The 15,557-nt window shown below is 31.0% G+C and overlaps 1 protein-coding gene and 1 long non-coding RNA gene across 4 annotated transcripts in view; one reads left to right on the plus strand and one right to left on the minus strand.

The window, feature by feature from the left end:
* Window positions 1-2,102: 2,102 nt before the first annotated feature.
* Window positions 2,103-15,557, minus strand: part of LOC107446371 (parathyroid hormone/parathyroid hormone-related peptide receptor) — a 202,254-nt gene continuing 188,799 nt past the window's right edge. For both annotated transcript variants that reach the window (XM_087150866.1, XM_087150865.1), the window contains exons 10-14: window positions 13,234-13,325; window positions 10,856-11,000; window positions 8,173-8,214; window positions 4,182-4,326; window positions 2,103-2,674 (exon numbers count right to left, since the gene is read on the minus strand). In XM_087150866.1, the coding sequence (XP_087006992.1) occupies window positions 2,544-2,674; window positions 4,182-4,326; window positions 8,173-8,214; window positions 10,856-11,000; window positions 13,234-13,325 (555 nt within the window). In that variant the 3' untranslated portion in view covers window positions 2,103-2,543. The remainder of the gene's footprint in view (window positions 2,675-4,181; window positions 4,327-8,172; window positions 8,215-10,855; window positions 11,001-13,233; window positions 13,326-15,557) is intronic.
* The window catches only part of LOC139426913 (uncharacterized), a 256,631-nt gene continuing 243,612 nt past the window's right edge, over window positions 2,539-15,557 (plus strand). For both annotated transcript variants that reach the window (XR_011638034.2, XR_015429032.1), the window contains exon 1: window positions 2,539-2,641. This is a non-coding gene — a long non-coding RNA (uncharacterized LOC139426913). The remainder of the gene's footprint in view (window positions 2,642-15,557) is intronic.

Genomic DNA, 15,557 nt, shown 5'->3' on the forward strand with positions numbered 1-15,557 from the left:
TACTCCGTTGCAAGTTCAGGAAAATTCCATGGCGGTATAGGATTTAAGTAATTATCCCCGACTGCAAATAGTTCCGTTTTATTTCATTATTAAATTATATAAATATGCTTGCAAAACAATATAAAAGCTTTTAAAGTTAAACACGTTAGAAATTTAATTCGTGCTATCTTTTACGATATATATCATAGAATTATTCTCAGTCTTAGACATGGCAACGTATTTTGATAAATAAGGAGAACGTTATTCTTGAAATCGAAACAACTATATGACGTTGCAAGAGCATCGGATTTGATTGGACCACTAAAACTGGCTCGTCTTATGCTCAAAACAAATCAAACGCTCTACTACTCGTCTACTCGAAGCAATATTTATTATTTTCTCATGACTGTCTTTAATTTCTTATATTTGTTACGATTTTTAGATATCTTTATTAATTCTTATTGCTTGTTAATCGATTAGTGTTGTTAATAAGAAAGAAAGCAGGCTGTGCAACTTCGTTTCAAGAGTTGGCGATGTTAATATTCGTTCGCGCTGTTAGCTTGGCATCCATTTGGCGTGTACTTAGATGTAAACAGACTCTCTCCATAAGGATAATAGTTTTTTCTTAACTTGCAACTAGTATGCTCAAAACAAATCAAACGCTCTACTACTCGTCTACTCGAAGCAATATTTATTATTTTCTCATGACTTTCTTTAATTTCTTATATTTGTTACGATTTTTAGATATCTTTATTAATTCTTATTGCTTGTTAATCGATTAGTGTTGTTAATAAGAAAGAAAGCAGGCTGTGCAACTTCGTTTCAAGAGTTGGCGATGTTAATATTCGTTCGCGCTGTTAGCTTGGCATCCATTTGGCGTGTACTTAGATGTAAACAGACTCTCTCCATAAGGATAATAGTTTTTTCTTAACTTGCAACAGGGTATAGTATCATTCTCAGAAATATCGATTAAATCATTACATCTTTACTATGATCCGAAAATCTCGTTCAAATTTGTTGCAACTATTTTCTACGAGTATTGAGCAAAATTTTGAAATCTATGTAGAGAGCACGAAATCCTGAATAACTTGTTTAAATGATTTAGATTTTCACGAGTTAAGTGACGATCCTAATTGTACCAAATGTTGGTCTGAAATATACTTATTTATTAGAGGTAACTATTAATTAAGATAGAGAAACAAGCTTAAAAACGTAATTTCTCTAAATAAACATGCATTTTTTCGACGGATTAGGAATCCTGCTATCAAAATATCGGGGAATCACCTCCATTTGAAAAATAATAAACCCGATAATTTAGTTAAGACAGCGATCGAGTCTCTTGAAGTTTGCTAAACTTTTTACGCCTTCTGCTATGTATGGATTTTTTTTTCTCAAAAGCGAATCGAAAAAAATTCTCTAAGCTTATTTTTAATAGATTTTTACAATATTTTTTTTAATAATTTATTTAATAAGGGGCAAAAAAATTGTGAATTGATTACTTGCAACTCAAGAAAACGTAGAATTGATTAACACCACGTCCCCATAGCGCATGATCAAATCAACCATGTGATTTAAACCACGTGATTGGTACTAATCACGTGGTTCTGCTTGAAGTGTTAACGCTCAGGGGATAGAGCGTTTGCCTTCCAATAAGGGGAACCTGGGTTAGAACGACAGTGATGGCTGATCCATACGAAATCCAGACCCGGCTTGCACCAACCACCCATGGGTCAGAGTCCCCTTTCCGTCAGGCTAACAGTGGGAGGTTTTGATGGTTTTCCTCTCCATGTAACGCGAATGCTGGCTAGTTCCATAAAAAAGTTCTCCAGAAAGGCAGATTTCTCCCGATGCTTTATTCAGGAGTTCCCTTGTCTTCTGGATTGGGTTCAAAATGACAAGGCTGCGGAGTTGAACATAAGTAGTCATAAACCCAACAAATTAGGTCGGTTGTTCAACGACGGTTATAAAATAAAAACGAAATATATTTAACCGACTCCGCACTGGAGCGCATGTGTTAAGGTTGCAACAAATTTAAACGATATTATCGCCCAAACAGTGAGCGATGTACTGTCGAAATAGGAAAGAAAAAAAACGTTAAAAAAATGGTTCAAAAGCTGAGGGGCTGCTTTTTTTCCTTACATATTTTATTAAAAGAAATATAACAAAAGTAAATGTCTACTGTTAAATCAAAAATAAATAAAATAATAATAAATGCAGAAATTTACAAACTTGTTTTGTCAGAATCTGTTAAATAAAATCCGACAACTTCGAACAAGTTTCAACAATCTCGCTTTTTTAGAAGTATTATACACACATCTGTTACGGAATGATAAATTATATTTTTACTTTGATTACACCAAATCAAAGTATATTTGGAGCACATCCAATTCACCATAAAGGGGGGAAGCGAACACACAATAATATGTTCGTCTACACATAAATAATCAACACATTTGCAGTTAGAAAAATCCTTAGTACGATTTCTTCCGTACTTTTTTAAATTTTTTTATTTAAGCGCCATTTCGTCGGAGGTTGTAGAGCTGTTAATTTTTCTGTCATTTTTTTTACAGCAAACTTTCCGTTAGGTTTTGTCGGCCAACAGCGACACCCCAATCCTCTTTATCTCCTTTTTCTGGATTTGGCGATCCTTGTATAACTAGAGGTATGTCACCATTTTTCCAGTTTTCTTTCTTTTCTGCAAAATAAAGTGAAATATATTTTTTTAATATACATTGGGAGGAAAATATAACAAGTAATATATAAAAAAAAATTAAGTCAATTCCTACTTATGTCAACAATGAAAAATTTTGTTTCAGTTTCTTTTTTTTTAATAATTACTATTTTTTATCCCACTGAAACTAAAATTAATGAATTAAATTTAATGTAATTATCATTATATTAAGAATACAAGATTAAGATTTAAGCAAGGAAAAAACAAAAAATGCAATCAAAATCTGCCAAATCACTAGTAAGGAAAGCGAGATACGAACTTGGAAACCTATTCAGCTGTCTGATAAAACTTGGAGGTATAACTTTGCTTTTCATAAATAGAAAGCACGTCACAAGGTTACGCAATTTTTTCGACACTCCCCTCTCAATTACCATAGCTTAGATTAATCCTTATTTTCTATGAACAGATGGAATATAGTGATATGGAATAAAGGCAAGATTTGCTGAAACCATGGTATCAGAGGGGTGCATGAAGTGTTAGGAAATCGCGTGAACCCCCTATACTGTTTACAGAAAGTATAGTAAACACTTTTCAACTCCTCTCTGCTTCTTACAGCAACCTAATAGGTTTTTATGTTTTGGTTTACTCCTTGCTCAGTGTTGATTTTCTAAACTTTGACGGCGTTTTTTGCTTTTTTCTTCCTCGTGTAAAAATCAATTTTAAACCCGAAATAAGCATACTAAGATAAGTATAATGCAATACAAAAAAAGTACTGAAAAAAATTTAAATTCATAGTGCAGATTCTAAAACTAAAATATTTATGCTGGCCAGCAGTAATTATTAATATTTGTTTTCCTAAAATCCATAAAGGCAGTATTACATTTGTCACAATAAAAAAAAAAATAACGTAACAAAAATTTATTCCATATCATCATCAAAAAAAAGTGTAGTAATTCTACGAACTGCGTGCCCTATCATATTTCTCTATGGTGGACATTAAAACAAAAAAAAAAAAAAAACTGCTTATCTGACTATAAAACAATGGCTAAAATTCATGATTTAAAGTTATATCCATAGATGGCGCAGTGCCAATGATTTTCTTTCATATATTTTGTTATATTTTTATTCTCTTTTATGTTGTCTGTATTAAATAAACGTTATGTTTGTTTCTCCGTTTCCAAATATCTTAAGAGTACAATTTAATACTGGCAATGTAAGAAGTGATATAATATTTGAGGATATACATAAAGAAAAAAAATTATACTTTTTCTAAAAAAATATAGTCGAATATCTTGTTCATTCATGTACGTGCTAGTCACCCATAAATCATGCATATTTATGCATTTATGATTAATTTTCCTAACCCAGTACCTGCTGAGTCAAATAATTATAATTAAATTTCTTATTAATCTATTAAATTTTAATTAAATATTCCGTTCATTCCTTCAATCATAATCGAATGTTTTCTCCTTCATAAAATTTATAATTCAATGTTCCGTGTTATTCATAAAATTGTAATTAAAATGCTGACCTGGTAGAGTGTGTAGTGATTGGACAGAGGACCGTCCTTTGCTTATGTAGGTCAGAGATTGAGTGATGAGGGAGTGTTGAGGATTGTGTCCTTGACCTTCTACCTCTCGAAAACGCTCGATCATCTTTCGGACTTCGCTTTGCACCTGCAAGAACATGGAAAACAAAATCAGAATTGATAAGAATACTTGTAATTTTTTTTCTCTTTTTAAACTCGATTGCGAAGTTTCGATTGCCCAGAAATATCTTATTCTACTAATTAACTAAGTCAAAAGTTTATGCACATTATTACAATTCTTAAAAGCCCCAATTTCTTTTGACGGAATTGGATTTTTAATCCTCAAAATATGAGGTATATATTTACGTTGCACAGGAGCTGCATAATGGACTATATATATATATATATATATATATATATATATATATATATATATATATATATATATATATATATATATATATATATATATATATATATATATATATATATATATATATACCTTCGTTGAACAATTGACCCAATTTTTTGGGTTTACGACTACGAATGTTCAAATCCGTTGCCTTGTAATTTTTAACCCAATCCAGAAGACAAGGGAACTCCTGGATCAAGCATCGGGAGATTTTGATGCAATTAACCCGCATTTGCGTTAGATGGAGAGGAAAACCACAACCTCCCAAGTTTAGCCTGACCGAAAGCGAACTCTTATCCATGATCCGTCTACCTCTGAGGATATTTTACGTCTGCACTGTGGTCGGTGCAAGCCGTTGGAAGGCGAACGCTCTATACCCTGAGCCATCGCGGCTCGCACAATGGGCTATTGGCGACGGTCTGGGAAACATTCACGAGGATAATCCAAAAACATGCCAGTAAAATTTTGATCCTCTGGAGAGGGGATGGCTCCTCTGCTTCTGTAGCAAATCGACCTGCTCACGAAGTCAGACACTTTATGGTAGAACAGTTTAACGAGAACCGATACAGCGCACTCTCGGTCCCTATGTAGGGTGATCAAAGTGGTCACCCACCCGCACACTGACCGCAGCCATGATTGACTTCGGTGTTCTCTTGGGAACCATGTCTTAACGATTAGTCCATTGCGGGACCTCCTCAAAATATAAAGAGGAGCAGTAACCGCAATCTGGTAAATAGGGTCATAATAGTTTAGGTAAGAGAGCAATTAATGTTGGACCCCTTAATGTTGATTTCAGTTTTTGCGTATTCCGTGTTTCAGCGAATCGAAAAGTTTCTGCACACGTTATAAAATTCCTTTATTCAAAGATAATCCTATTTGATAAATTATTTTTAATAATTATTTATTACAAGGGATTATCTATTTGTTATTTTATTTAATTATTTATGGCTGCTTGTTGCTCTATTTTAAAGATAAGAAAAAATTGAATTGAAAAATTAAGTTTGTAATTTTAAATTGTAAAATGAAGTCTGTTATTATTGACAAATTTATAAAAAGTCGCATTTTTAAAATTTTGATTTTTCGAGAATTAATTCGATTGAATCTAGTACATAAAAATCCGATCATTAGATCAAAAATTATTAAGTTTTTTTTTCCTTCTTTTTATATTGCGCACTGTACATTCTTAAATCACCGATCCAAACTACACATCGCATAATTTTATTGAAAAAAAATATCCATTTCTAAAAAAATTGATTAGTTATATTTGATCTTGTTACCTTTTTCCACATTTTTTGACAGGCCGTCAGATATTACTTTATCTTGAAAATTTTGTTCGGAGTACAGTACAAAAATAATGAGAAAAAGAAAATCAAAAATGTAGCCTAACTTTTAAGGTAGTGAATGAATCGGCTTTTATTTAATTTTTTTTTCTTTGTGCAGACTACTAAGATATTCTTAAGAATGACTTTATTTATTTTGGTATCAGGGAAATTTCTTATTGTAAATATTCGAAAATGTTGAGTTAATATTTTTCCTTTTTCTTCTCATGAATTCTTTAAAGACACCAATTTATGAAACTTAATTGAAATGGTACAAAATTGTAGATGACGTTTTGATAATATTTTTTCAGATAATAGTGTTTCAAAAAGTACAACTTACCTTTTGAAATTGAAGAAATTTCTAGGAATTCAGGCAGAAATTAAATACAATAAAACGCATGGAAAAGCTTAACCGTCAAGAAATCACACACTTTTATTAACTAATTTAAATTTGTTGAAAAATAAAGATTATTCAAGTATTTATACCAAACCAATTGGCGGTCGTACATTTCGGTAAATATGTAAAGAGGGAAATGATAATTGTGTATCTTAACATGGCAAAACTGCAATGCATTTCGTAAAATCATTAAAATGCATATAAATCATAATTAATTTAGGTATAGAATCGCATTATAAATTAACGATGAAGCTAGTCGGACAAAATTGCTTTTAATGATCTAGAACGACGATAATGAGAAATTTGAACAAATAAAGTTTTTAAAAATCAAAATCATTTAATTAATCAGGATTAAGCTTAGATAAATCAACATTTCACTTTAACTCCTCAAATTATATTTAATTAGGAGAATATATATTGATGTGAAATTGACCTAGGATAAAATTTAGTAATTGATGACTTTTGTAACAAGTGCTATTTTAAATATTTTAGTTTTAACTCTACTAATTTATAAAGATCTGAAACAAAGTTTTACGTTTTGTTTTAACTCGACGAAATTACTTTTTTTCTGAAACAAAATATTACATCTCGTTTGAAGCTTTAAGTAAAAATTAAAAAAAAAAACTGTTATGAAGTTAGCATCTATTACAAAATATTAGTTCAAACGCGAATAAACAGTTACGGTTACAAATTATATTAGAGAATTTGTTATAGAAATTATTTATCTACAACAAATTATTATTCATTGTTGAATGTTTAACTCGACAAAATTTTAATGATCTAAAACAAAATATTTTACGTTTTTTTTTTTTGTTTATTTATTACCCATTGGCAAAATGGGTGTTGTTTTGGGTTTGATGGCTCGCGCACCGTCATCACACTCTTCAACTGTGCTCAAGAGTAATAGTAAACAGTGCGCATGCGTCGTCATTGAATGCGTTGCTATGCGCTGCTGTTTGATAATTTTTTGAATTATTTTTTTTTGACTTTTACTTTTGTTATGTATTAAGATGGTGAGTTTTTTTTTTAATTTAACCTTGTTGTGCTGTTTTTTTATTAATGATATGTTAACCTGAATTTTTACAGACTTTTACAACTCCTTATTCATGATTTTAGTGAAGTTGGTCTTGTCAAAAGGTATACGGAAATGAAAATCTGGAACAACCCCACTTTTCCAAAGGGTAATTTTTTTTTTCTTTCAAAAAGGAGTTAACTTATAACAACTTTAAACATTTCTGCTTTAAAAAAGTAACTTACAGAAAACTAAAATTTTTATTTATTTTATTTTATTTACTAATTTTATTTTAATTTCGCTCGTTTGAATTTTACTGAGTTTTAATTTTCGCTCGTTTGAGTTTTAAGTTTGAATTTAAATATTCTAAAACGATATGATCTAAGAGAAACTTTTACGTCTTGTTTTAGATTTAATTCGACAAAATTGTAAAAATATAAAACAAAATTTTACGCTCTGCTTAAGTTTGAACTTGACCATATAGTTGCGATTTAGGCGAAAGTATTGCGTTTCATTTGAGTTTTGGCACGGCAAAATATCTGCCTCCGACTGCTGCAACGAATATCTGTCTCCGACTGCTGCAACGAATATCTGTCTCCGACTGCTGCAACAAATATCTGTCTCCGACTGCTGCAACAAATATCTGTCTCAGGAGTAAATACAGCTCCAAGACTGCGAATTTTACAGTCGGACATAAAACCTAATTTAAGATTAATAAATGAAAAAACGTTACTCTTATTATGTATTTTTATTATTAAGTTTTTATTGGTTAACACTATTGGTTTAAGATTCCGAAGCAGGCAAAACAAATTAGGAACCGTGCTCTAAAAGATAAAACTGAAAAAAAATCTTACCTCTCCATTCAGGAAGCAATACAAGAGAGCGACAAATGAACCCTAAAAAAAAAAAGCGATTTTTTAACCAAGAATTTAAAAAAAAAAGTTTAAAAATATGAAAATCTGGCTGTTTAAAATATTACGGTTAATAATAAATGACGATTAATAATTAAATTCATCTTACTATTTAAAGTTATGCTTTCCACATCAAAAGAGAACTATGCAGACAAAAATCATAAAAGATTTACAGCTCTAAATTCAATTTTTAAGGTATCAAAAAAAATTCTAAAAGTGACCCAAAGTATATCCACTTTACGATTTATTATCGAGCGTTTTTTATTTGAAGAACTATTACAGTGAAATGCCGTTATTAATAGTAGAATACTGTTATTTATGGCCAGTTTCTTTTTCAGTGAGAATACCATTCTCAGGCCATTCTCACATTGGCCATTCTCAGGCGGATTCCTTAGAGAGAAATAAGTTTATTCCAATTTAATAAAAAAAATCTGTTATTTTTTTTAAAATTTTATTTTAAAAAAAAAAAGAAAAACTTAACGGTAAAACAATTTTTAAACAGCTTTCAACTGTTATTTAGTTTCAGTAATAGTAGTAAAATCCTAGCCCTTTAATGTATAATTTTTAAATTTGTGACTTTAATGCATAATTTGTAAATTTCTTAAAAATTCAAACAATTATAATTATTCAATATCCCACGCAAATTCAACCCGACTCTTCAATAGTATAACATATAGATTTTAAAACTGTGTGTAAAATTAAAATAAATAATTTGATAAAAGTTTTATTTTTATTTTTAAAGAAAAGTAGATGCTAAACTATTAACTTTCTGGTACTATCTGGAATTTAATTTGTTTAAATTTAAACTATTCATTTAATAGATATTGATAAACAGTTGTTTTGGTCATAGTTATTTTATTTTATAATCGTCGTTGAACAGCAGATCCAATTTTAGGTTTACGACTACCTATGTTCGATTCTGTAGCCTTGTCATTTTGAACCTAATCCAGAAGACAAGGGAACTCCTGGATCAAGAAGTGTGAGAAATTTGCCTGATACTGATTCCAACGGTCTTTTCATTCCCCTTTGGTATCAGTCCCCTTTTTTTTAATGATCAAACCTAATAGTTCTTTAATATAGAATTCCACTAATAACTCATCCCCTTCAAATCTATTTTTCAAACACTCTATTCATAATTTTCTGTTGTTGCTGTGAAGCTATTGACAATATCGCTAAGTTTAGTACCATGTATTGTGGCTTGTTTTATTTTATTTTATAACCTTCGTCTAGAAACCGACCCAATTTTGGGTTTACGATAACTAATGCTCGACTCCGTAGCCTTGTCATTTTGAACCCAATCCAGAAGACAATTGAACTCCTGGATCAAGTATTGAGAGAAATTTGCCTTCATGTAAGACTTTTTGATGAAACTAACCCGCATTTGTGTTACATAGAGAGGTAAACCATGAAAGCTTCCCACGGTTAGTTTGACGCCAAAGGGACTCTAACCCATGATCCGTCTACCACTGAGGATATTTTACATCAGAAGTGCGGTCGGTGACAGCTAGGTGTGGAATTCGCATCGAGCAGCCATCGCTGGGATTCGAAGGGCATAGTTATTTAATGGGTCATAGTTAAACAATTGTTTTGGTTTAGTTTCTTTCTTTTCGTCCAATTTCTTCCGCTGTATCGCAATTTCCTTCAGCTCGCTGAAAAGGAATGGTCTTCTTATGGTTGAAAAGCCAACCCTGTTTCTAGTTGATTAGTGAATGTGGGTTGACCAAATTGCATCGAAAACTCTTGTTTAAGCCTCAGAGTTTCTCTGCAAGTTATTCTTTTAGTAAATAAATAGACGTCTCAAAGCTACGCGATTTTCCCACTCTTCACATTTCTCCCCTTTTTGCTAACATTTTCACGGAAAAAATTTCTTTTTCTTTACGTCTCACTCCATTTTTTTCTACTCTACTCTTGAGACAGTACATTGACCACTGGCTGTACCCACGAACTACAATTAGAGCTCAAAATAAAAGTTTTGAAATAAAGAGGCTGATATTAAAAAAAGCTGTGATCGGATTCATTAATGTTCTATTGATTAAAAACGTGCATAACATTGCTTATACAGCGTTCGCGTGGTCTTCCTTTATATGTAGTAGGCATGGTGGTTCAGGAAGTAGAGCACTCGCCTCCCATTGAGGTGAACCGGGTTCGAATTCCAGGGATGACGAATTGAACCAACCACACTGCTGACGTAAAATATCATCATTATGATGACGGATGATGGGTCAAAATGTCCTCCACGAAGGTAAATTTCTCCCTGTACTTGATCCAAGAGTTTCCTTGTCTTCTGGATTGGGTTGAAAATTATAAGGCTACGCAGTTTAATTTTGGTAGTCGTAAGCCCAGAATTGGATTAGCTGTTCAACGAAGGTTATGAAATAAAATAAAACAGGCTTGTTACTGAGAAAGGACGAAAGAAAGACAACTAAAAAGGTACATAATAATAAGTAAAGCTTGTGATAAAAACTTTAAATGATGTTGAATTATCTTAGATTTTTTTCTCCTTTTAAATTCATTCAAATTTTTTTATTTGTTTGATTTGCCATAACTATGGTAACGGAGTGTTGGAAAAGTGAGGATAGCTGGAGATTTATAGAGAGTATAAAGGAAATGATTTGTGCATGAATACCTGGAATGAAGAAAAAGTCTGATCTATGTAGAGCCATGTGACTTCCAATGCTTCGCTACGGTTGGCGACAAAGCTAACAGTAAGGAGGAGTGCATAGTGGACTCCAAACAGGGGAACCAGCACCAGCGTCGACTTGAACCACTTTCTGCAAAAATATATATCTTAGAGACATAAATCTTCCTACATACTTTCATGGCTGTTGTTAGTCCAATATTTATTAACTATAATTTGCTGGTAGACCACTGAAATGACCATGCAATATCTTCCGTGTTAGTTTGATGTGTTGTTGGTCCAGGAATAAAAAACATGACTTGTTGGTGGACCATCATAAAAGCAACCTCTGCCGTCAAAATATGAGGGTTTATATTGGTCCATCAAAAACCAAACATTGCTCGATGGTTTACCGTCATAACACAAAAGCAACATTTTCATTTTGCAATGATGGACATTTGTTGGACCATCAACTAAATGGAAATTGTTGTATGATGGTGACCATCAACACATGTTGGACCATCGAGAATCTTTCTGAAGCCATCAAAAATCCTTTGATGGTACCATCAAGAATTTGGTCTAGGACGATTGCAAATCATGTGTATAGTATGCCATATACAAATAAGTGAGCAGCCTGAATAACTTACTATCTAACGATCGTATATTCCCGTATTACCACCCTATCTTATAATAATTTGTAAATCCAGGACTTAAATGTACTAATTATATTGCGCATAACGATATTTGTTTAGTACGATCCAGGCAAAAATGTACTGGATTTAATATTTTATATTACTTAGGTTATCATGTTGTAAAAATGTACGTACCTTACAATTTAGAACGTTTTCACGCATCTTAAATAAGTAATATTGCATTGCATTTTTTGTGACAAATGAGTTTTATAATCGTACCCAAATACCTCTTGATCCGCCTTAGGAGTTGCCCATAAATGAAGTCACACTTTTTTTTTCTTGACCATTAGTTACAAAGTGTCACACTTCATGCTAACTACCATATATGGCAGTACTTTTACTTTCGTTACTTGTACCGCCGGTGCAAGTAAAAAGTACGTATACTTTTACTTGTACTTCGTTACTTTTTAAATTTAGTACTTTTACTTGTACTTCGTTACTTTTTTACGGAAAAAGTACAAGTATTTGTAACGGAAATATCGAATGAAATCGTTACTTTTTTCTAAAACTCGATAAGCTTTCCAAAAAAAAAAAAAAAATTAAAAAAAATGTTTATGTTCTTTTAATTTATAAAATTAATGCGTAATATATATGCATTCACAGCTGACTTCGTGTTTAAATACCTTCTGTTTCAACTTATACTGCACATTCAATTATTTTTTACTAGCTCAAAGCTCACAAAGCTATCTGAAACCTCGTGTTTGCTTTGTTTATGTTTGCACTTTTAAAACGCTCTTCTAAAGAGTAAAACAATTTTAAATCAATGGTAATTTAAATAAATAAAAATAATAAACTAAAAATTAAAATCAATAGATAAAATTTCTTTTTCGTGCAAATCCGTAAAAAGTTTGATATTAAAATTATATTTGATTTCAAAATTATATTATACGATTATATTATAAAATTACATTATAATATTCTTCCGAACTTAAAAATAACTTAAATTAATAATAAATTAAATTAAATATCCATAACTTTCAAAATTAAAAATAATTAAATAAATAACAATTTTGCAAAAACATTAAAGAGCATAAGATTATTATTCAATAAAATTTTAGGTTACTTTGAATTTTCGATTTCCTAGAAATGTACTTTTAAATCGTTACTTTTTTTGTTTAGTACTTGTACTTTTACTTGTACTTTTTACTCGTTACTTTTTAAAATGAGAACTTTTTGCTTTTCACTCGTTACTTTTTTTAAAAATACTTGTACTTTTACTCGTTACTTTTTAAAAGTAACGTTGCCATATATGCTCACTACCCCCGTTTGTCACATGTTACGCTTTATTATATGTTTATAACATAAACCTATGCAAGCAGTCCAGAAATAAGAACACTTATTTTCGATCCTATTCAAATTTTATTTTTTTAAACTTTTAGCTAGTATTAAGTGTTGGAACGAAATTTGTAACCATAACAACCATTACGGTTAAGGTATGTATTTATTTTGATGGAAGCAAAAAAGATAAAAATTAATTATCTATAAATATTTAATCTGCTGTTATTAAATGTTTTAATTTAAACGAAATGTGTGATATCATCGCTATGCTAAAAATAAAATTCTGAAATCTCTGAAAACAGGAATGTTTGAGAAATCTTTTCTCTTTTATTTATCATCTTTTCTAGAGAGACATAAATAATGGATAGCATACTCTTCGTAATGAATAGTTTTCAAAATATTTTATTTCTAATTTACCTATATCTATATCGCCGACTTTGAATAGCCTGTGACGAAAACATCTTCAGGAAAAGTACTCTTGTAATGTTTATGAAGAATATCAAATTCAACTAGAAACAAAAAAAAAAAAGAGCAAGAATTAGAAAACATTATTCTAAACTCTGGAGTCACGCGTCTATTTTTAAGCAAACGTTTATTTTAAAGTGACATTTTTCTGACGTAAGATAAAATATTAACACATCGTTATTCGCCAGAAGGGAATCTTTCGAGTGGATTACTGGTTTACACAGAAGCAAAACACGTGTTGTTTTCACTGTCACTGCATAAGATTTTGACTGCGGGCCAAATTCACGGAAGCGTTTTTGTTTTGTTTGCTACGACTACTGGGTTGAAAATACTAATAATCCATTTTCTCAACAGTTTTTATTTACTTGGAACTTTTAATTTTTACCCTCAAAAACAAAATATTGCAAATTAAATCCTTAAAAATTAGAGATGTGTTTGCTAAGATGCCTCGTCAAAAATACAAATATTTAATTTAGTTAGAGACTTTTTTTATTATTATTATTCGAAACTTTTGAATTAATTTACATCCATTAAAAATTAGATATTGCAACTACACTGGAAATTTATCGAGTAAAAACAATGTAATCTGAATAAAAAAAAGTTTGTAAGCGAATTTGATCGAAAAACTGAAAAGGGAATAATGTAACGCTCAAGTTGAATAATTTTAAGGCTTATTTAAAGTGTGCAATATTTGGAGCTTTTTTTTTCAATCACACTATGAAAATGATATCACCGAAATGATAATATTAAATGATAATGATATCATTAAAAAGATAACAAGAATATAAAAACTAATTATATATAAATACACTGGTGTAAAAAATTAAGAGAATTTGCTGATTTGATCAATTATCTCTGGAACTACTGAACCAATTTTAATGTGCATAACATTGATACAATACAAAACAAATAATCATTCAACAAACAAATAATCATAACAAATAATCATACACGCATAATCAAAACAAATCAAAAATCAAAACAAATAATCAAAACAAATCATCAAAACAAATCATCAAACCATCAAAACAAATAATCATACACGCACATGATAGTGCGTGTAACACATGTTGGAGTCGGAAGGTATGAAACAGCGGTTGCAGAATAAACAAAAACAGAATGGTTTTATAGGGGGTCCCCTCTTACAGATATACAAGCCTTGCAGCGTGATTTCATACTTGAAATAAGCCGGCCTGGTGGCCGAGCGGTTAGCGTGCCTGACTGCGAAGCCATAGGCTGCAGGTTCAAATCCCGCTCTGGGCATGAATGTTTCTCTCTCTTTGTGCTGTCCTCTGTTGTGTGTGTGTGTATGATGCGTGAATGTGGCCCACCCTATAAAACGGGTTTGTGGCAGTGTGGCGTGGGCAATGTTGCTCGCCTCCGTGACTTTGGTTCACAGGTGCCCACTGGGTAACGCGAAATGAGCAACAATTCTGGCATAGTATAGGCAAAAGATTTAAAATTCAGTGCCTGCCATTGGAAAAATAATACTTGAAATAAGGTAGTTAATCATTTTCTGTGGCAATTGTCCTGTGGCAATTTCAGACCATTTGACTGGTTATTTGTTTTGTATTGTATCAATGTTATGCACGCATCAAATTTCATTAAAATCGGTCCAGTAGTTCTAGAAGAGAATAATCGACCCAGTCTGCAAATTCTCTTAATTTCTTATACCAGTGTATCTAATCTGCTGATTTTAAATGTTTCAATTTAAGCAAAATGTGTCATGTCTCACTTTTTGATGCCCTCATCTCCAATATTCACATAATTACAGGCCGTGTTCATATTTTCTATAGTAAATATCTTAAAATTAGATTTTATGTTTCGCTCTTTTTGCTGTTGAGGTCTAAATAGTGATTGCTCATAGTTTAAAATGCTTTTTGGAATTCTATTAGCTGAATTAATATTAATTCTTCCTAAAAGTAATTAATCAATATATTGCTATAAATCTACACTATGAAACCATGTACAAGACTAAAAGACATATACGGACACAAATAAAATAAATAATGCATAAAAAAAATAATAATTTTAACCGATAATAATTTTAATAATAATAATAATAAAAAAATAATAATTTTAATAATAATTTACACCGATTTAAATGACTAATCTTAAAATGTTACGTAGAGTAACGTTATTCTAATAATTATAAAAACAATCCTCCAAAAATCTTATTTAGAAAACAAACAAAATTAAAAACGTAATTATTAGAGTACAGGTAAATACCCTTTAAATTAGGGATGCAAAAATATTTATAGGAAAACAATACCCTT

This window comes from Parasteatoda tepidariorum, chromosome 9, assembly GCF_982258835.1.
Source record: "Parasteatoda tepidariorum strain Cologne lab strain chromosome 9, Ptep-v5.0, whole genome shotgun sequence".
Lineage (NCBI taxonomy): Eukaryota > Metazoa > Arthropoda > Arachnida > Araneae > Theridiidae > Parasteatoda > Parasteatoda tepidariorum.